Source organism: Tenrec ecaudatus, chromosome 9 (assembly GCF_050624435.1).
Source record: "Tenrec ecaudatus isolate mTenEca1 chromosome 9, mTenEca1.hap1, whole genome shotgun sequence".
Taxonomy (NCBI): Eukaryota; Metazoa; Chordata; class Mammalia; order Afrosoricida; family Tenrecidae; genus Tenrec; species Tenrec ecaudatus.
In genome coordinates, this window is record NC_134538.1 from 115518165 (window position 1) to 115540364 (window position 22200).

The 22200-nt window shown below is 39.3% G+C and overlaps 1 protein-coding gene across 1 annotated transcript in view; it reads left to right on the forward strand.

Annotated features, from left to right (window-relative positions):
- Positions 1 to 22200, forward strand: part of SEMA3E (semaphorin 3E) — a 136777-nt gene that overhangs the window by 65063 nt on the left and 49514 nt on the right. Inside the window, exons 5-10 of the mRNA XM_075557357.1 lie at positions 8056 to 8175; positions 9797 to 9939; positions 13976 to 14090; positions 14504 to 14573; positions 17385 to 17529; positions 19647 to 19869. Of these exons, the coding sequence (XP_075413472.1) occupies positions 8056 to 8175; positions 9797 to 9939; positions 13976 to 14090; positions 14504 to 14573; positions 17385 to 17529; positions 19647 to 19869 (816 nt within the window). The remainder of the gene's footprint in view (positions 1 to 8055; positions 8176 to 9796; positions 9940 to 13975; positions 14091 to 14503; positions 14574 to 17384; positions 17530 to 19646; positions 19870 to 22200) is intronic.

Consider the following 22200-nt stretch of genomic DNA (forward strand, 5'->3'; position numbering starts at 1 on the left):
GTAGAATTCGTCATATTGTATCATCTTTTACATTGGTTTGGTTAATGTGTCTTGCACAACTTGAAAAATTATTAGCCCTCAGCATACAAAGCTAGTTACCAGAACTGCTAGTATTTTTATATATACCGTATACACTTGAGTATACGCCGACCCAAATATCAGCTGAGGCACCTAATTTTACCAACAAGAGTACATTAAAAATGTATTGAAAAGCTCAGCTAATACACAAGTGTATACAGTATATAAAAAAGCAAATAAGCCAACACTGTTAGATCAAGAATATAATACTAGTGTAGATCTGTATAAAAACAAACACAGACAAGACAGTGAGTAGTTATCTCTATAAAATAAGTTATATTTCCATAATTCGGATGATTGCATTTTCTTTCACAGAAGCAGTTTAGTGTAGACCCAATCAATTGATTACTGTGAATTTAGCTTTTTAGTCTTTGGGCTAATAGTATTTGGAATAAATTTTAGAAGAAAGAGTCCCTGAGCTCATAAATAAATCATTAAATATCTCAAGCTCTTCTGGAAAAAATATTTTTAAAATTTTCATATGAAAGATTAATAGCTTCCTTTTACTGACAGATTTTTGACCCTAAGAAATTTGGGAAACACGAAGCTTACACTGATTATTTTTCCCTGTGTTTGTCCCTCTCTTCCTCACATCAGGAGCCCTGGGGGCAGAGTGGATGCGCGTTGGGCTGCTAACATTAGGGTCAATGGTTCAAAACACCAGCCTCTCTGCAGGGGCTTCTGTTCCCGTTCAGATGTAAAGTCTCAGAAACACACAAGGTCAATTGCACTTTATCTTTGGGGCCACTATGACTTGGCCTCGACTTGATGGCAGTGCGTTTGGTCGGTTTGGATACTTAAATCTGAAAGGAATTTCAGATGTATTTTCTTATTAAGTTGTTAGGCCGTCCATTCACCCAATAAATGTTTATTGAACATCTTTTGTGAGCCAGGCACTATGCTGCATACTGGAAACGGAAGAATATAGAAGACCCATCAAGAGGCTTCACTTCAAGTGAGGCTTAACATTAATTTACAAAGAACCAATTAAAATGTAATAGCATGAAAAAAGAAAATATAATAGATGGGCAGTATTGTAGCAGTAGACGCAGAGGGCTCTATTGGTACTAAGAAGACAAATTGGGTTACTCAAGTCTTCATGGAGCAAGTAGGCATCAGCTAGGTAAATGGGAGAGGTGAGCTGCGAAGGGAGGTGAGGAATTCACAACTGAAAGCAAAGGACACAACAGAAAAGTGTGTCAGGTTCAGTAAGTCTCAGATGGATGTATATATGCTTCTCCAGATAATAGAAACCATCAGGGATTGAAGTGTTTTGCTGCTGTCCGGCTGCAGATTTCAGTCTGGGGACTTGGTTCTGCAGATTCCCCTTGAGGAGCGACCCAGTCGCAGCGCCATCCAGCCACTTCTCACTCTTCCTGAGGAGTCTTGGGTGGAGCATGCTCCTCCTTACAGGAGAAGGCAGCCTCTTCTTTCTCCTGCAGAAGGAGTCGTGGGTCTGAATTGCAGACTTTGGGGTGAACCGTCCAACCTCACTCCCCAGACCAGGGAAGAGACACCACCACTATTCTCTGTATCTAGAAACAGTGTAAGAGCCCGCCAATGAGACGCTCCATTGCCTGTCCAAATACCTTGCTAATACTCATGGTGTTTTATATCTTAACCACACTTGGCCACCTAAAGTTAGAATAGCAATTGCCATAAGAAATCAATACTGTAACAATGAACAATATAGATGGCATGAAATTAAGTTGGCTGTTTAAATTGAAAATGTCAGACTAGATTTGTGATACCAGTTAAAGTTATGGCTAAGATAATATATTTATTGTATATTATGTTTTCTTAGCTATGGAAAACTAAATTCTTGGGTAAAGCTGATTTTATCATTTAAATCCAAAGGTGTAATTTTCTATTTGGATGATTTTTAGAAAAACTTAAAAAATAAAATTTATCTAGATTTTATTTCTGTACTGCACAGTTCCAAAATAATGAATCACATATTTTTGTCACGGTGTATTTAATATAAACTATATCTGTTATCATAATACTATTGAGTACTTTTTGTTCATTTTATTGCTGGCAGCTAGTATCTTTGTCTAAGTATTTATTCTCATTTACTATTTTTTCATTAAGTTATTCTTTTCCCACTTGTTTGGAAAGTTTGCAGCATGTTGTTATTACTTATTACTATTACTTTATCAGTTTTATCATATTTTGTTATAAGTTATTCACACTGATAATAAGATCTGAAAGAAGACTATTTCCTGTCTGAGTGAAATCTGACATTTCCAGATGAAATACATTTGGATCTGTTTAGATAGTTAATAGTTCATAACACCTATCTAGTGTCTTTGAAGTTTAAATCATACAATTCACATTGTGTTATTTAAGTTGCTCACAAATTATTTTCTTTTATCAATGTACAGAGCGGTAGGTTTGGGGAAATTGGTACTCTAACATTTTATCCCTTGAGAACCTGTCCAGAATAGGCATTATTTGATAACATAGGGTTGCCACCTAGTGGCAACAAGGGGTACTTGTTTGTTAAGTTAAAGGATCAAGGGACCAACAGCTGTTGCAGGGAACTCAAAACCTTGGGAACCGGCTTACTGGTGGACTAAAGACCGAAGGGACCCACACGGCTCTGGTCCTTTCCCAAAGCTCACCCCCATGTTAGAGTAATCAACCTTTTAGAATCAAACGGGCGGCACAGTTCAGGTTGTTAGAAGGAAGAACGCCATCAGGGAACACAGGGAGGAAGTGTGCGAAGTGATGTTACTTTGAGGGGTTTGCAACGGATGAATTGAATCAGAATGTGTATGAATTGTTGAGTGTAAAACTGCGATCTGTCCAGTAAATCTTCACCTAATTCACATTAATCAGTTAAAAAAATAGGAGTGTCCAGATGGGGCTAAGTGAATAAATTGAAAGACTATTTTCCCACAATAAAAATCAAATTAACTCAGGTTTTTAAAAGTTAGGCCAAAAATAAAAACCAAACTCACTACCCCTGAGTTGATGCTGTTAAGAAATAGGGTATTGTTGTGATTCTTAAGAAATGCATTCTTTACTCCACCTGTTCCCCAGTGGTGCAAATAGTTCAATGTCAGGCACTGGATTAGCAGTCTCACAGGCTGATGGTTCAACCCACCCAGACGTGTCTCTGAGCACTCGCCTGTGCCTGCCTCTGAAATGTGGTCTTGGAAGCACAGGGAGCATGTCTCCTCTGCCTGCGTGGGCTTTCCAGGAATGGGGATGGAGTCCGTGGCTGTGAACTCTGGACCAATTATACCTTCAGCATTAAGCCTGGCACATAATACATTAGAAAAGTAAAGTATGCTTACAACAACTTTCTAAAATGACCTCTATATTTTCGATGCAGGATATAGTTAAACTATAAGATTTATAAAACAAAAAGCAGAAATCCCCTTACTCTGAAGTGTTCAATAATCAACACGCTCTTTCCCTTGTTTTCTGCATCAAGTATGCCTTAGAGTGGATGTTTCCCACACCCTTTCGGTGCATTCAAAATGGATTTCTCTGACGTCTGAGTACGTGGTACATATGGGATCGTATGCAATGGCTCCTGTCCCAACCACTGAGTGCTTTTGTCTCAGAGAACTCTTTCCCCAAACACAGGAACAATATTTCTTATGAAGAAAGCACAAGTCGATTTTTATATTAATAAATTGTGTGCCCTTCTCTGTCTGTTACCCATGAAGATGACTTGGTTAAATGAGGGTTCTGATATACTTTTCCTGATCAAATAAAAATTGTGTACGTTATACAGACATGCACCATCCATGTTTCTCCCCCTACTTTTGCTTATTATCTCACTTAGCCTAAGTTAAATACCAACCCAGCAAGTATGTCCTTTTTCTTCAATAGATTATCTGGAAATATTTCAAGTAAAAGGAAAGTTGAAAGAGGGATAAAATGAACCCCTGCCTACAACCTAACTAGTCATAACTTGTTAACCATCAGCCACATTTCTCTCTCTCTGTGTACACACGTTTGCATACACACACACACTTTAATTGAATCTGTAGGAAATAAGTTATAGGAATAATGACAAATATTTCAGCATGTGCACTTCAAACTCTGTACGCCATAGTGAAGGAAGTACAGATAGAGAAGGGATTTGTAAACGTTGGTGGGAATACAGAATGAAAACCTACAGGATTTCAAACTCTTCTTCATTTTGTTGCTTTAATAGAGGACTGACTTAAATGCCATCATTTAACCTTCTGGAAAGGTTAAAGTTAAAATGATTCTACCTATCTACTATGCTAAAACTTATTGTAAGATAGAAATAATTAAATATGACGTGGCAAATCCGCGGAATCCTGGCGGCGCAGCGATTCACCCCTGTGCTTCAGCTTGTCTAGCCAAACCCACCCGTAGCTCTCTGGCTACAAGGGGAAAAAAAACCAAACCAAACCCCTCAATATTAACAATGTGTTCTCCTAAAGGTCACAGCCTAGAAAACCCCATGGTGTATTCACTATGTGACGGAGGGTCACGAGGAGCCCTGCTGACATTGTGCTTCCGCGGTGGCCTGCTAACCCCAAGGTCAGCATTTCGAAACCACGAGCTGTGCTGCAGGAGAAAGACGAGGCTTTCTTTCCCCGTCAGCCGTCTCAGAAACCCGTGGGAGCAGTCTACTCGGTCCTGTCGGGCTGCTGGGAGTTGAGCTCCACCCAGTGTCAGATGGTTTGGCTTTGGGAGTAGGCAGACTTAACGAGAAAGCACACATGAACACGGGCAACCTGGTGGTGCAACACGAAAGCATTTGGCTGCTGATTTGAAGGCCATCAATTTTAACATATACCCCCGGCCCGCCCCCAGGCTCCTTGGGAGAAATACCTGGTGGTCAGCACCCACTAAGATTATGGCCTAGAAGCCCTATAGAACAGTTCTGTTCTCTCATTTGGAGTGGCTATGAGTTTGGAATGATTAAATGGTACTTCAAATTAATATTAGCATACCACACTTTTCAATTAAAAATGTGTATCAGATTTCAAACAAGAAAAAAATGTACTCATTTACCCAGTCATATCATATAGTAAAAGCTGTGCCCAAAGAATTCCTAATGTTAGGGGTTAGAGTGAAACTATAAATATGAATTCAATGGAGTGCATGATTATTTTTTTTCCTTCCCAACAATGTGAATACACACCCTTACAAACACAGTCTCGTATGGTAGCAGTGAAAACCAAACCAAACTCACTGCCATCAAGTCAATTCTGACTCTTAGTGACCCTGCAGAGCATGATAGAATTGCTGCTTTCCATTTCTGAGACTGTAACTCTTTAGAGAAGTAGAAAGCATATCTTTCTCCCTCAGATCAGCTCATGGTTTTGAACTGCTGACCTTGTGGTTAGCAACCCAATGCATAGCCACTATGCTGCCATGGTACTAATAAATGCAAGTAATGTTTTTATTGTTGTTGACGGTGGTAGTGGTACTTAGTTCAAGGACTGTTTGTTGGCCTTTAGGAATGTTTTCCAGTCTAGTCTATTGGGCACCACACCCTGGCCCCAAACTCCACCTTCAGCATTCCCTGGGGACCTCGCCGCTCAGTTCCCTTACTGTTCCGTTGTACCCCCTTACTGTTTTGCCTCGGTGTGGTGGGATCAGATTGGCACAATTCCCACACTGTGTCTACCATTTTGTCCCTTGTAGAGCTATGGGTCAGTGAGGGGCATCATGTCTCATAGTGGGGCCAGCCATGTGGTCCTCTCTGTGGACTGGCTGCTCTAATTGGCAACATCATCCTCAAGGCCTCATGGGCCAGGATGTGCTCCAGTCTCTCCTCCTCCCCCTTCCTCTGCTCCCGTGTTCTCCAATCAGATATGTCCCTCTCCCGGAGCTGTAGATTCAGTGCCGTCCTTTGAAATACATTCTTCTGGGGGAAAGTAATGTTTTTAAAGTTTCTTTTAAATCACATAAACCTTTATTAAATAAAGCACAAACTACAAACCTACTGTTTCTTGATATATCTACATACTTCTGAAGGTGGTTTTCCATCACTCTAACTCTTCTGGAAAGGTGTTTGTCAGGGTTGTGTCCTCTCACTCTCCTCATGCTGAGCAGATAATCGGCGAAGCGGTATTACGTGTAGAACTTGGATGGGAGGAAGCATCTTAAAAGCCTTCGATATGCAGACGACATATGCTGAAAATGAGGAGGACCGCAGCCTGCAGTGTGGGTCACAGCTCACTGTAAATAAACCCAAATCCTCACCACTGGACCCCTAGGTAACATCACGATAAATAGAGGAAAAAACAAAACGAAGTTGTCGAGGATTGCATATTGCTTGGATCCGTAATCAGTCCTCATAGAAGCAGCAGTCAAGGGACCAAACAACACAGTCCATTGAGTAAACCGGTTTCACAAGACCTCTTTCAACTGCTGAAAAGCAGGGATGTTACTCTGAGGGCTAAGGTGCGCCTCACCTGAGCCGTGGTATTTTCAATCACCGAATGTGCATGCGAGAGTTGGACATTGAATAAGGAAGACCAACGAAGATTTGATGTATTTAACTATCGGTGCTGGTGAAGAATATTGAAAGTCCCATGACTGCCAAACGAGTGAACAGATCTCTCTTGAACAGCCAGGCTCCTTCTGAGAGGCAAGGATAGTGCGATTTGGACATGTTGTCAGGAGAGGCAAGTCCCTGGAGAAGGACATGGGTCTTGGTAAAGTAGAGGGGCAGTGACAAAGAGCAAAGCCCACGACATGATGGGTTGACCCAGGACTGCTCCAGTCGCCTCAGACGTCAGAGTCGTTTTTCACATCGAAAATGACAGAAGGGATTCAATTCGTGTCCCTTTAAGTAGCCCTTGAGTTTGGGAAGACCAAATATAGCTAAAGAGGCAAGATTCAGAGCTGGAAGGTAGACTGGTTTCCCAGTGAAATTCTCCAGGAATAGTCCTTGTTATCCTTGAAGACTGAGCCCGTTCACTCTCTGGATGGAGACAAAATCCATCGATCCAACTTTCCTGGCCTTTTTCTCACCAATGTAGTCTTCAGTTTTCCTGAGATCTTCCTGGGAATGAGAAAATGTACCAAGATTTCCCTTTGGGTTTCTGAACTGACCAGTCTGAACCCTTGGGGTCCTTGAATTTAACCCGCCCAGCAAATCTCCTAGGAATCCATTCTTTTCTTTCTTTTTCATCCAAAACCACTGTATTAGGAGCTATCCAGGTATCATATCATGGTTCAATCACGTCAAGCAGTCTTTTCCAATTGCCGCCACAAGCAGTTTCAAAAATCTTCTTCCTTGAACTCCTTGACATCTTTCTAATAACTCTCACCACCTCTGCAGCCCCCCCAAAACCCTTATTTTACTTGCTGATTCTACAGGTCCATCAGTCCTGGGAATCCATTATTTTATTTGGAACTTCTTTTTGGAAAAGCATTCTAATGGGACTAAATCAAGTATATTCATGAGAGAACTTGTCTGCAGCCAGTCACCAATCACACACATGTTTTAGCATGTCTTGTTTGGCATAAGCCTCTCTATATATGAAAAACAAAGCAGTAACAATGCTTTTTTATTTACCCTTTGATGTAAAGGTGAATAACTCTACAGGAAACCTATATTTTAAAAATCTGTAGATTGGAAAAAATAAACGAGTTACCTTAAGATGAAGCCACGTGAAGGTTATTTATTTTTCACACACAGACACAGCACTTCGGGATGTGCTCACTAGTCAATTATGTGTCCAGTCAGACACCTTTATTGTGCTAAATATTAGTGACATTCCCGTTTGAAAATGAGTAAACTGAGACAGGGAGAGCGTAAGCAACTGGTCCAGGTGTACACAGCCCCGGGTGAAGGAGTCAGCATTCAAACCTGAGTAGTCCACTCCCCATCCATGGATGCCCACTATATTTTCATGCACTGTCTGATGCCCAGTCAACGTGTGTGTTGTTCGTGGGATTCTGGTTCCCACACTGTCTTCAGATCCAGAAACAAATACTGACTCCTGCTTCCTGGATGTTTTCGTGCAGGTAATGAATTGTTTGCTGGGCTCTACAGCGACTACTGGGGCAGAGACGCTGCCATTTTCCGGAGCTTTGGGCGACTGAGCCACGTGCGCACAGAGCATGATGATGAGCGCCTCTTCAAAGGTAAAGAATATGCCCATCAAAATCTGCCCCTGCTGCAAGACTTTCCATTTTGACAGTAATAGATGAATCGAATTGATCACTTCTCGCATATGCTAGGGTGTTTTTTCTTTTCTTTTTTCAATCATTTTATTGGGGGCTCGTGCAACTCTTATCACAATCCATGCATCCATCCATTGTGTCAAGCACATTCGTACACTTGTTGACATCATCATTCTCAAAACATTTGCTTTCTACTTGAGCCCTTGGTATCAGCAACTCATTTTCCCATCTCCCTCTCCACTCCCACCTCCCTCATTGACCCTTGATAATTCATGATTTATTATTATTTTGTGATGTCTTACACTGTCTGACGTCTCCCTTTACCCATTGTTCTGTTGTCCATCCCCCAGGGAGGGGGGAAGGGTTCCCCCTTTCTACCCCACCTTCCTTCTACCCTACCTGTATGGCTACTCTTACCACTGGTCCTGAAGGGATCATCTGTCCTAGATTCCCTGTGTTTCCATTTCCTATCTGTACCAGTGTACATCCTCTGATCTAGCTGGATTTGTAAGGTAGAATTGGGATCATGATAGTTGGGGGAGGAGGAAGCATTTAAGAACTAGAGGAAAGTTGTATGTTTTATGGTTGCTACACTGCACCCTGACTGGCTGGTCTTTAGGGTGTTTTCTTACCAAGATTTTGAATAGGACTATTACACATGAAATAATAGGTGGAAATGTTTTGGCTTACTAATGTTTAAGCCAGTTGCCTTTCATAGTAAGGACCATAAACAAGGATTTGTGTAAAGAAAACAAAGTAAATGTATAACAAATGAAAAAATAATTGTGCAATGAGTCGTTTTAATATCAATTGGTAAAATTAAAAAATAAATGGATAGGTTTGCTTTGCTTATTTCAGCAGAATCACAATCCATTTTAAAACAAAAGAAGACTCTAAGCCTTGAATTCTTTGTAAGGTTCTCCTTTCATTTCTTTTCTTTTAGTGTTTTGCAACACTGTGTATCTTGAAAGAACCCTAGTGGTGCTTTGGTAAAAGCACTTGACTACTAATTAAAACCTCAGCAGTTCAACTCCCCAGTAACTCAAAGTGCTACTATTGGTTGCAATTCATTTGATGAGTGTTGGATTGTTAGCATAGCTAGGTACTGAAATAACTTATGGTGCCATTTAATTGTTAAGCATCTTTTAAACCTTTAAAATGAACAATCATTAAAGTGATATATTTCACTTACTATCTCAACCAAAGGCCATTTATGTAAATCCCCTATACTATAAACTCAAAACCATAACATGTAACACCGTTTCCAGTTTAAAAGTAAGTGATTCCTTTAGAGTCATTTTGGTTTAGATGCACATATTGTGAATAGAAGAAGGTAATGGTAACTTTCCTTACTAGAGTATACCTACAATGACTTTCATTCAGATTGACAATTTTCAAAGGATATGGAGATCTCTACATGATTTTTAATGTTTGGTAAAATTTTTCAAGGACATTATTTTATTCTTTCATAAAATGATGAGAGTTAAACACTTGGTTGATTAATAACTTATTAGAATGACGTACTTGCTCCTACCCTCTCAAAATATCTATTTCACATTTCATTTTATCTTACTCTCTATAGAACCAAAATTTGTAGGTTCCTATATGATTCCCGACAATGAAGATCGTGATGACAACAAAATGTATTTCTTCTTTACTGAGAAGGCCTTGGAAGCAGAAAGCAATGCGCATACCGTTTACACCCGAGTGGGGAGGCTGTGCGTGGTAAGGGCTGAATTCTCGCATCCCGGAAGCTTGCTTACTTCAAAATATATTGACACACCTTTCTTAATTTTATAGATTTTATCTTTTAAAATTTTTTCTAGTATTATATCAGAAGTTACTAGACTAATTTTCATCATATCTAGTGAAAGTTAATTTTTAAGAACCTTGCATTTTGTGTGATTTCTCTCATTTGAAGCCACATGGAATAGACAGTCTGGGCATGGAGTCAGGAAGTTATCTGCAGACAGATAGTATCTATTTGCCTGTAAAAATGTAAGCTCTTAGCTTTTAATGAATTTAACTTGTGTTTTATTACTTTAGTCCACATTCTACATAATTTTCAGGATTATCCAGGAATAATTCAGTTACTTGATTTTGGTGTTGGGAAGAATAAAACTGTAGTTTGGTATTTAGCTAAGTTACTTGGGATATTCAAAACCAACAGCACTACCAACATATTGAGAACATGCAAGTAATATGTGAACAGAGTTACCGTGAAATCCAGAAAGATGCGTATGAGATTTGAATATGATAATGTTCCAAAAGTTCATGGAAAATTCCATTATCTTTTAATTCCATCTTACAGAAATCTGGGAGACCCCTTGTCTAGGTACGCATTATAGATACAGTTGCCATGAACTGGAGCCAGCCTGATGGCCACGAAGTACAACAAAACCCACAAATGTGTACTTACGCATAGTCGCACACACACATATTTCTAGTGTACGTATTGTTACATGCCTTGGAGCCAGTGTCACCTCACAGTGAGTGTGCATGGACAAAGAATATTGACTACCCCTTTCCTTGTAACAACTGTGCCGGTCTCATGTTTGTGCCTACTCTGGAATCTGCCGTGTCAGTCCATCTTGTGGACAATCTTCCCCTGTTGGATGATCCTCTACTTTACCAATCACCATGTTCTTCTCCAAGTATTGGCCCTCCTGGTGACATGCCCGAAATATAGGAGAAGGTTCCCCAGCCTCACTTATAAGGAGCAGCTGGCTGTACTACTCCCAAGACACATCTGTTCATTCTTCTGGCATTCGACAGCATATTTAATAAAATTCTTCACCCACACCATAACTGGAGGGCATCGACTCTTCTTTGAACTTCCTGATGAATTGTGGAGTTCATGTGCCTCTCGGTCCATTGAAAATACTGCAGTTTAGATCAGGTGCACCCTAATAGTCAAATAAATAGCTCTACTTTTTAATACGTTAAGAGATCTTTTGCAATAGACTTGCTGAATGCAGTCCTTCATTTGATTTCTTGACTGTTGCTTCAATACGTGCTGACTGTGGATCGAAAGAAGATGAAACCTTAACAACCTCAGTCTTTTCTTCATTCACCATGATGTTGCTTATTTGCCTAGTGGTGAAGAATTGTGTTCCTATATGTTGAGGTGTAATCTACGTCTAAAGCTGCAGGGATGGATCATCAGTGGGTGCTTGAATTTCTCTGTTTTCATCAGCAAGGTTGTCCATCTGTGTATTGAAAGCCGTTGGTAATTCTTCCTCCAACCCCGAGGCTTCACCTGGTTCTTCTGTACCTGGCCCGCCTTCTTCAATTACTTGTTGCTTGCAGCTTCAATAAGAACAGTGAAAGGGCACAACCTAATGCTCACTTTCCCCATCTTTCTCGATTTTAATCCCTTTTTCTAATGGAACGGTCTCCGTAGAGGCTCTGCATGAGAGCAGTGATCTGTTTTGGAATCCCCATGCTTCACAATGTTGCGTTCATGCCACAAATAGTCACGTGCTTTTGCACACCCAATGAGACGCAAGGAGGCATCTTTCTGTTCTCAGTTTTCAGAATCGGTCCATCTGCTCTGCAGGAGTCCCATCCCTCTTTCCACACGCTCTTCTGAATACAGCTTAGATTCTGGGCGACTCCTTGACAATGCACTGCTGCCACAATTTTGGAATTGTCTTCAGCAAAATTTTAATCGTTGTGGTACTGGTGATATCGTTCAGTAATTTCCACATGACATTAAATCATCTTTCTTTGGAATTGACATAAAGATTAATGTCCTCCACTCAGTTGGCAAGATTGTTGTCCTGCAAATGTCTTAGTATCAGTGAGTGAGCCCCTCCAGGGTTGAGTGCGCTTATCGAATAATTTCTGTGCGCATTCTGTCATTCTGTCCATTCCTGGAGCCTTGCTTCTTTGCCAAAAACTTTTTTTAAAACTGAGTCACCATGGACTCCTTTCACTAGCATCAGTTCTGGATCATATGGATGATTGAATATAAATTAGTTATTTTTGCACAGTGATGCTATGTAGTCTTTCCATCTTTCTTTGGTGCTTTCTATATTATTTACATTTTGTCCATAGAATTATTCAATAGCACAACTCAAGACTTGAATTTTTTTCCTTCATTTCTTGCAACTTCATAAATCCTGAATGTGTTATTCCTTTTTATCCCCTAACTCCCAGTCGTTTATGAAACTTTTTAACTTCAAATATTTTATATAATTTTTACTTTGTTTGCTGGAGCTGCTCTTTGAAATTTTCTGTTCATTCTTATTTCATCATTGTTTTCCATTTGCATTATTTTTCTTTCTTAAGTGAGCATTCAACCTTTCTATTTACTTTTTAATATTTGATCATTTCTTCCTTGGCTTTAGATGCATATGTTTAAAAGCAATTTCGGGGTCTTCTTCACATTCACTTGCTCTTTGTGTACTTTATGATCTTTGGTTTTCTTCATGTGGGATATCCCTGGTATTCATCAATGATCATCTCACAGTTCACTTGGTTTTCTGTTACTGAGAGGGTTTGCAGCTTCTATTATTAAGATGGTTTGTAGAGTCTTCCACTTTCATGGACTTGTTTTGATTTTCTTTAGCTTCTACTTAAACTTGCACTCGAGCAGTTGATCATCTGTGTTTCAGTCAGCCTGGGACATGGTGCTGGCTGATACTATTGAGTTTCTCGATCATAGCTTCCCATAGATGCAGGCAATTCAATTCCTGTGTCCTCTAGCCATAGACTTTCACAGGCATCGTTGCTGTTTATGTTGTTGAAAAGGGGGTATGTGCAGTGAATGTGTCTTTGTCCATGCCAAATAGTATCCCCTCACTGACACCATGTGAAACCTGGCATCATTTCTGTCGCCACTACGTGTGTTTCAACTATCGGTCCTTGTTCTTTGTTTTCTGCGTCCACGTTCCAATCACGACTCGTTAGTCTTGAGGGCTTTTTCAATCCAAGGGGCCCAATAGCCTTGCAAGTATTTTTTCATAGTTTCATTTTTCATCATCCAGAAAATATTTTCCAACAATCACTTTACTTTTTTTTTCTAACTTTTTCATTTCGGTCATCAGTAATTATCAACGCCTTTTGATTGCATACTTTATCAATTTCAGAATGCAGCCATTGGTTAACATTTTTGATTTCTTCAACTTTGTCATTAGTGATTGGTGTATAAGTTTGACTAAGAGCCACATTAATTGATCTTCCTTGTAGGTGCATGTATATTATCCCATCACTGACAGCATTGTATTTCTCACAGGATAGATCTTACAGGGTTCCTTCTGACCATGAATGTGATGTTGTTTCTCTTTGGCACAGCACCCCGGGCACCGGAGACCATACGGCTGCTTGTGTGGGTCTCCAGGGGAGAAAAAAGTAATGGGGGCTCCCATATTCCTGAAGAGGAGGATTAAGTATAAATAAAAGTTAAAAAAAAATAATTGTATTCTGCTGCCACTGTATTTATTTAGGGGCAATGCTATACTAACATTCACAATATCTGATATATATATAGATTTCATCAACAAGAGTAAAAGCATGTTGGTAAACAACATGCAAGAACCTTTCAAAGAGCTGGAGGAGGAGAGAACACATAGGAAGAAAGCTTACAGAAAATTTAGGCTATGAACTTTATAATTAGGATTATAATCTAAATGTTGTAAGAGCCCTAAAAATCTAAGGAAAAAACAAGCAAAGCCCCGTTCATTTTCACGCATAATATTTATCACAAGCACTGCTGTTGTTGATAGAGTTTTCATAGACTCATGCTTTTTTTTGACAGAATGATGTGGGAGGGCAGAGAATCCTGGTGAATAAATGGAGTACTTTCCTAAAAGCAAGACTGATTTGTTCTGTTCCAGGAATGAATGGAATTGATACATATTTTGATGAACTAGGTAAATATTTTGGCAATTACATTTTCTTCTTTGATATGTTTGCCTTTCTATACCTTCACTGTCTCTAGCACACTTGGAGAAATTGATTTCTACTCTATCTGACCTGCAGGATTTAGAGCAAGTGTTTGTTCTTTGCCCTTCAGCCATGTCAAGGGTGGAGCTGAAGGGGCTGCTGGACCAGTCTGTTTCACTATCTTGAGTCAGTGTTTCTGGCTCCTTCCCCGTGGCTCACTTCAAAGCCACTAGAGGAGAGAAAATTTTCAGTCTGTTAAAATTTGGTAATGTTTTATGATTACACTTGAACATTTATGTTTCAAAACCTAAAATAGTTTCTAAATTGTTTACCAATACAGATTCTTTCAACCCAAGGGTGGAAAATACCAATTAACGTGTTCTTTTTTTTTAATTTTCAGAGGATGTCTTTTTGCTATATACCAGAGACCCTAAGAACCCTGTGATATTTGGACTTTTTAACACTACCAGGTCAGTCATTTATATCATCAATAAGAGCTATATGAAACAAAAGGTGATTCACAGACTTCTCACCATACAAACTGGAAATACTGGAGAGCCCATTGTATTCACTCTTGTGTTGGCAATTGTGATTTACTTTGCAAAGCCAAAATCCCAACTAGACCCTTTCTCAATGTACTTCTGACCGTCCCGCACCCTCTCACTCTCAGTCTCCTAAGCTCTTCCCTCTCTAGAACAGCTTGCTTCTTCTCTCTTTTAGTTTGTAAGATGTTAGTCCCGTGCTACAGAGTTAGGGACGATGTTATTCATAATACAGAATTTAGTTTCAGTCACACTCTTAAGGCACACTCTCAACTGTCAGCATTCCTGGAAGTACACATCGCTTGGTGCATAACAGACGTTTTGTGGTACGCACGTCCTCACGTTGCCTCTACAGATCAGCCTCGCAGTCTGCTTCGAATAGGCCACCCTCCTGAAACCCACCGGAACAGGTCAACCTGGCGTACAGGAGAGCATCTTGAACCGGAATTGACTTGATTTTATAATAACAGCAATAGATTATGAATGACTCTTCAAAGCTCTCCCCTTAGCTAGAGTTCAACGAGATAGGAGCTGGATCAGCCCCCCGTCTCATTTTGTTTGCCATCACTTAGTTTCGATTCATTCACTTCTCTTGCACAAAATGCCTCTTCTAACACTGATTTGTATAGCAGATCTCCAAGATTTCTCAATATGTTGATTCACAAATAAAAGAAAACATTATTAAAAATCAGTTTGAATTGAAGTTTCCAGTCACAAAAAACCATGTTTTGTATACCCGAGTATTTATTTATAGTCTAAATAGCTCTCCCGATATTTAGAATATAAATTACTAGAATGAGATATAACGAAGAATAGTTCTCTTAACAGGGGTAGATTGATATAACTCAGTCCCTCTCTAACACTGCACTGGCTGCTATTACATAGCAATCTATATTGGGACTGTGTGGGGCCTCTCTAAAGAGTGGTGTTAAGATTTCTCAGCAAGCGATTTCCTGTCCTCATTTGGGGGGGGAGGCTAAATTGATAATAAAATCAGAATAAAACTAGTATCCACCAATTGTAAAGAGGGCTTCTTTTTTTAATTTCCCAATAGGAAAACCTGGGAGTACTTTCCCTATCTAATATTACTTGCAAACAATTGGTTATGTTAGTTATAGTCATCACAGTCCATGGACAGTCCCTAAGTTTTATTTTTTTAATTTCACCTTCTTCCTTATGCCATTAACACATTTATACCTTAGATGGTAAGTCACACATTATACAATAAATAAATGTGCTAAATTATGGAGTAACCATGTATAGTTTTCTGTGTCTTAGGATGATTAATTTATAAGCCATTTTATTAAATTTTGTGCAAAGGGTCTGTCTCAGAGACCAAAGGTAAGACATGAGTCTTCCAGGATTTCAAGTTTGACTCCCCAATGTTCACATCAATTGAGAAAAAGGCTCCCCAGCTGTTACCTGACATGGAGGTTGAGATTTATAAAACAGTGATCAAAGGTTTATCGCCCCTTTGGTTGGGGGTCTAGCTGGTTTTCTGAGTATCTTAGATATTTGAAATTGCTTCCAGGTGTGTTATAAAAGGTGTGAATCGATGTCTTAAGACAGCAACATAACTGGGGTCTTACAGGTGTCTCAGAGTAAAGAAAATTTCATATTTATATAAAACTGCATTCTGGAAGCCACTTGGCTGGGAGAATGTTAGTAGTTCCCTGTGATGATGCCAAATTAAGATATATGACTTGATTTTTTAAAAAAATAATTAAAATAGCCCTTGAAAAAGATTCCCACTACTGTCTTTATTCTCTGTGTGTGACCATGTGTTTCAAGAAAATTACTTCAAAATAAAACAAAGAAAGAAAATTATTTCCATTGCTGCTAGTTATGGGGGTGAGGAATGTGAGTTTTGCGTAGCTGTCGTCAGTAGCCCCAGAGTAAAATCGCTCCTCTTAGTCGTATTTTGATTCGAGTAGTGTCACCTCAGCGGTCTGGGGAAAGGAACAAACAGCAGGGCGATGACTGTCCATGTGACCCAAAGCCACGAATGGAGCCCCGTTCCACAAGACTGGGAGTCACCCTCCACGTTGCGTCTACAGAATAGCACGGGGAGCAACTTTAACAAGAGTGGGGTTCTTAGAACACTTCTAAGAAGTGAGAATGGCAACACGTTACTTCCCTACTTTGGACACATTCGCAGGGAGCCTAGTCCCTGGGGAAAGACATCACATTTGGTAAAGTAGTAGAAGACCAGCTGCGATGAGGAGTAGCCTCAACTGGAAGAACCGACAGTTCTGTGAAGATGTTCTCAACCATGACATTGGTGAGGATGTCACAGGGCAGGGCAAGGTTTCATTCTGTTGCCTCCATGCATTGATGGCATCTCACAGCAGCATACTTATTAAGTGAATGTTTTGAAATAGAACACAAAAGTGAGATAAAAACCTTAAAATGAGTCATTCAACTCAAGAATGAAGTATTAAAAATAATTGGGCCGGGTGTCCATAGAAAAAAATTTTAAAAATACAACGTCAGATTTAATGACAAGTGAAATTAACGATTCGTTTTGCGATTCTAACAATGTCACTTTTATTTATTAAGCAATTAAGGAAATGTAAATCTTGACGTTCTCAGACTTGAAGGATTGCACCTGTTAGTATTGCTGACTATTCCTGAGAAATTTTCACATTTTACTCAATTGTTTGTTATCTGTGGAAGGTGTGACGAGGTGAAGCCCTGGTCTGTTACAAAGAGTGAGGATCTTCTTTGAATGTCTTTCAGTAATGTATTCAGAGGACATGCTGTGTGTGTCTATCATATGTCTAGCATCCGGGCCGCGTTTAATGGACCGTACGCACACAAGGAAGGACCTGAGTACCACTGGTCACCCTATGAAGGAAAAGTCCCGTACCCAAGGCCTGGCTCCGTAAGTTTAGGCGTTTAGATTTTAAAGGCTCTTTGAATACTAGCTTGTTCACGCTTTCAACTGCTCTGCTGAACTTTTCAGTTTAAACAATTAAGGAATTCTACACCCAAAAGTATGTTTGATTGATGGCATGGCAAAAAAGATCACTTCTCATATCAAATTGTACCTTGTTATTTAATGGTCCAAATAAAACCTATAATGGATATATTTCAGTAGTATTATAATGCGTACACTATCATTGGCACTCCAGGTGCGGATTCAATAGCAGACAGCATCCAAAAGCTCCAACAACAACAACAAAAATCAATGGGATTGGTGAACACGTAAACATCCAATGAAATGAAGACCATATTTTTGCTAGTCCCTTCTCTGACTCACTTCCAAGAAATGGAATGTTATCACAATTTTTATATTCTAACAAAATTTTTATATTCAGTCTCTAAGTGCCCAAAGCCAAACCTTCTCCTTCAATCACATGTAGCCAACCTAAAGGACCCTTTGTTCCTCGGCCCCCATTCCGCCCCCCAGTACCCAGCGCCTTACTCAGCACCCTTGCTGGCCTCTTCAGAGGGCAAGTTCCAGTACGGAGAAGTGTTACTAAACTTCAGAACATTCTACTGCTTACTGCTCCAAGGACCCTACTGAGATTCTCTGTAGGCATTCAGACTTTTCTTCCATTAATTGACATAAAGTTTAAATGGCTGTTATGTATCATGCATCCTGCAGGCAACAATGCGAGGACTATGGAGGATCGTTGTGTGTGCTCTGTTGGCCACGGGGATCAAACCTTTAAGTTGGCATGAAGGCCAGCATCCACACTGCACGAGCAGCTGCTCAACTCCCTCCCACTACTAGGCTGATCCTGTAATTACTTGCAAGTCAAGTAGGAACGTTTGTGTAGAGCCAACCCTTCCCCCCCACCCCGTGGAAACAAGCCATACCTCCATTAACAAGTGCAAGGCTTTACCATTTCAATCACTCTCTCGCTAGCTTAAAATTACTACCTCCAGTAAGACATAAAGTGTATTTCATTTCACTCTATTGATTGAAATTGCAATTTAAATGGAGAGAACCCACTCCCGTGGCTTTGCTGGGAATGCTTCTCAAAACCACATGGCCTGAAAGGAGATCTGGAGGAAGAGACGAGTTACTGAACGGCTCCCAGACTGCTCCACATGTTTCCAATTACCTATCATGAAAAAGCACTCCGGTGAAAACTCTGTGCCCAAATCAAAAATATGGCCCCATTTAAAAAACAGGAGCAAGTAATTAAAAAGACCCTCTTTTTAGAACCTGGTCACTGAACCGCAATAAGACTCCAAAGTGTAAAATGTTTATCAAGATACATGGTTACAAATACTTGGTAGTTCTATAAGAAAATATACTAAATGAGGGAGCCCTTATTAACAAGCAGAAAAAAACAAAGGTAAAGACATTCCAATTTAATTTTAGAGTTCCTTGATTTAAGAATTGAGATGGATTATAGCACACATCTTGGGGTTTTTTTTCTTGTGTCTACTTCATACATAAATAATATACGTTTGTATACAGTAGTGTAGTAGAACAGAGAGGATAATCTTTGGTTCTCAGTAATTACAAAGATAAAATTTGAACAGATTTCTTTCTTACAGAACTAAAATTCTATGATCTTGAACCACCACCTACTATGGTCTCCTCAGTCGTGGGAAAGTGATGTCATGCCCTTGTGGTCTTCATTGTAGGAATAAGATTTATTGTAACTAAGAGAACTTTTATTTTGATGTAAACCCTATATTATTTACCATCAAATTAATTTGAGAGATGAGAATATCAGAAATGAGAGAAAATAATACTAATACGTTCTATCTTATTGTCACCCCTGAAATATGTTTTATATTTCTAGGATTTCATTGTTTTCTATGTGTTTTTAGTGGTGAGTGTTCATTATAGGTTAGTCTCTCTGCAATTTTGAATGCAAATTCTATTGCTAAAGCAAACTACGAGCAGTTTTGAAATATTTCTAAAGTTGAGAGTAATTGCACATAGTCAATGTTGCTGACTTCATCCATAACTGATTGTGAACCTGATATTTAGGTTTAAGGGAAAAAGATTGATCACATATCAACTTGTAATTTCAGTGTGCCAGCAAAGTGAATGGAGGGCGGTATGGAACAACTAAAGACTATCCAGATGATGCGATCCGATTTGCAAGAAGCCATCCATTAATGTACCAACCCATAAAACCTGCCCATAAAAAACCCATTTTAGTGAAAACAGATGGAAAATATAACATGAAACAAATAGCAGTGGATCGAGTGGAAGCGGAAGATGGCCAATACGATGTCTTGTTTATTGGGACAGGTCAGTATCTTATTGCTACTCTGGTATTAAATAGACTTTATTTTTCTAGGATTTAGTTAGAAAATACTCAACTACAGATAATTTGAAAATTAAGAACCTTGGCAGTCTTAAAGTACCTCTCACCAGTTCTTCTGTTAAACCATTAACCCATTCATACAATGCTCATCCAAAGTGGAAGAGATTAGGCCAGATTTCCTTCTCTGAGTGTCCAGGACAAGCCCCATTCCCCTTCGCTAAAGTGTCCCAAGATGAAAGATACGTCTGTGATCACGACAGCTGCCGATCTGGTGAAACCTCAAACACAGAACACCGTTCAGGCTGCTCCACCACATCATATCCCGTGGAAAATGTATCATTTTAATTTGATCCTTGTTCTGCACTTGATATAAATATGGGTGGGATTTGTATTAGGTGTGCTTGTATTCAAAATGGAGCGCTTTTGTTCCTTGTGGTCAATACTGAATACATTTGCATAAATAAGGGAAGGGAGGAGTACCTGATGCGGATGGACTTCGCAGCCTGGAAGGCAGGCGCCATTTTTCTCTTCCACAGGGAGCAACCCTGCATCAGGGTTTAGCTGTTCACGGAGGCCTTAAGATTTATAAACTACTTGGGGAAATAACTTAGTGAATTAAATCTATAGTTTCAGCAATGCCTATGAGACCCCATCAGAATCAATCATTTGTATTAAACACATGATATGTGATCCAGAAACTCTCAAGTTATCTATTGTAGTTTTCGCCGAGGCCACTGCTGTGAAGAGCAGTCTCAAAAGGAGATAGAGAGAAGCTCTGCACCGCTAGGCAAGGAATTATTCTGATATAGAACTGATTACCAAGCTCAGTTAGGGGCCATCTGCTTAATCTTTAGTTCGAACGTGATGTCAAGGCAATTACACTACATATTTATAACGTGGATACAAATTATTAATCCGTTTACATACATCTTCTTATCCACAGACTTGTAATATGTTATCTTATACCCTGATTTATTATAAAGCAAATGGGAAGAGGTTTACAAATGTATGTGATAGTAACTGAAAACTGTAGAATCTCTAGTTAATTTTAGCAAAATTATATATATCACATCGCAATAGTTAATACAAAGTTTTATACCCAAACTGGAATACCCTGCATTAATAAGGCAAATTGTAATGTGAACAGCTTTAGAATGTATATTTTTCAAATAAATTTATAATTTTAATCCAATGCCATATATTAGAGGTAGCAAATGGAAGACATTTTGGAATCTTCTAGCATCCTGGAATCATATGTAGTAAGTTCTACAAGGTATTTTAAAATTTTATCATCATTTTTAAAGTTTTGAAATGGTTTTTCCTTTTTTCCTTTAGCAGCATAGAATTTGTGATTGACGTTATTTGTCATCATGCTAATTCCTATTCACGGCAAGATTTTGCTACTCGAGAACTCACTGTCATTGAGTTGACATGGACTCAGCAACCCTCTAGGACCGGGTAGAACTGTCCCTCTGAGTTTCCGAGACTGTAACTGTCGACAGGAGTAGAAAGCCCTGCCTTTCTTCCAGGGAGCACTGGTGGTTTCAAACTGCTGACCATCTGGTTAGCAGCCCCAGACATAACCACTGTGTACCAGAGTGCTTTAGAATTGGGGATGCCAGCTTCTATTTAGATGAGCAGTCATTCGTATATGGGCCTTTATTCATAAACATGCAATTCCCAGGGGACAGTGACATATGCCCAGAATGGGAGTAAGGACAGAATATGAATACTGGTCCTTGCACTTCTCCAATAATACTTTTAAAGCAAATATAAAGAAGGAAACATCTATATGCTGTCCAGAAAATGATTTTTAATACAGGCTGTTTTATGCACTGGTAGGAAATTAATATTGATGTGTTGCACTGTGGGTTTGAGACTGCTGGAACATACAATTTCTTTAACAAACTTAAAGCTGTTTGGCCATGAACTTATTTATATACTGACTTCTAGCAGGTTAAAGCATTACATACGTAAGAGTAATCACGCATCAAATTAACCATGGGGGAAAGTACCGTGAAATGTTAAAAAATATATATTTAACTGTGAAATGTTAAAATATATACTGTGAAATGTTTAATACTGTGAAATGTTAAATATATATATATATATATAGATAGATAGATCTATATATATATATATATATATATATGGAAATATTTTCCCATCAGAATAACCAAAACTAGTTGAGGGAACTCCAGACATATCAGGTATATACTTCTGCTGTCATGGAAGCCACAGTTGCCTGAGATGAATAAAACTACAATTTTTCAGCACTTTTAAGAGATCTTCTCGATGCAAAGATAATGCATACA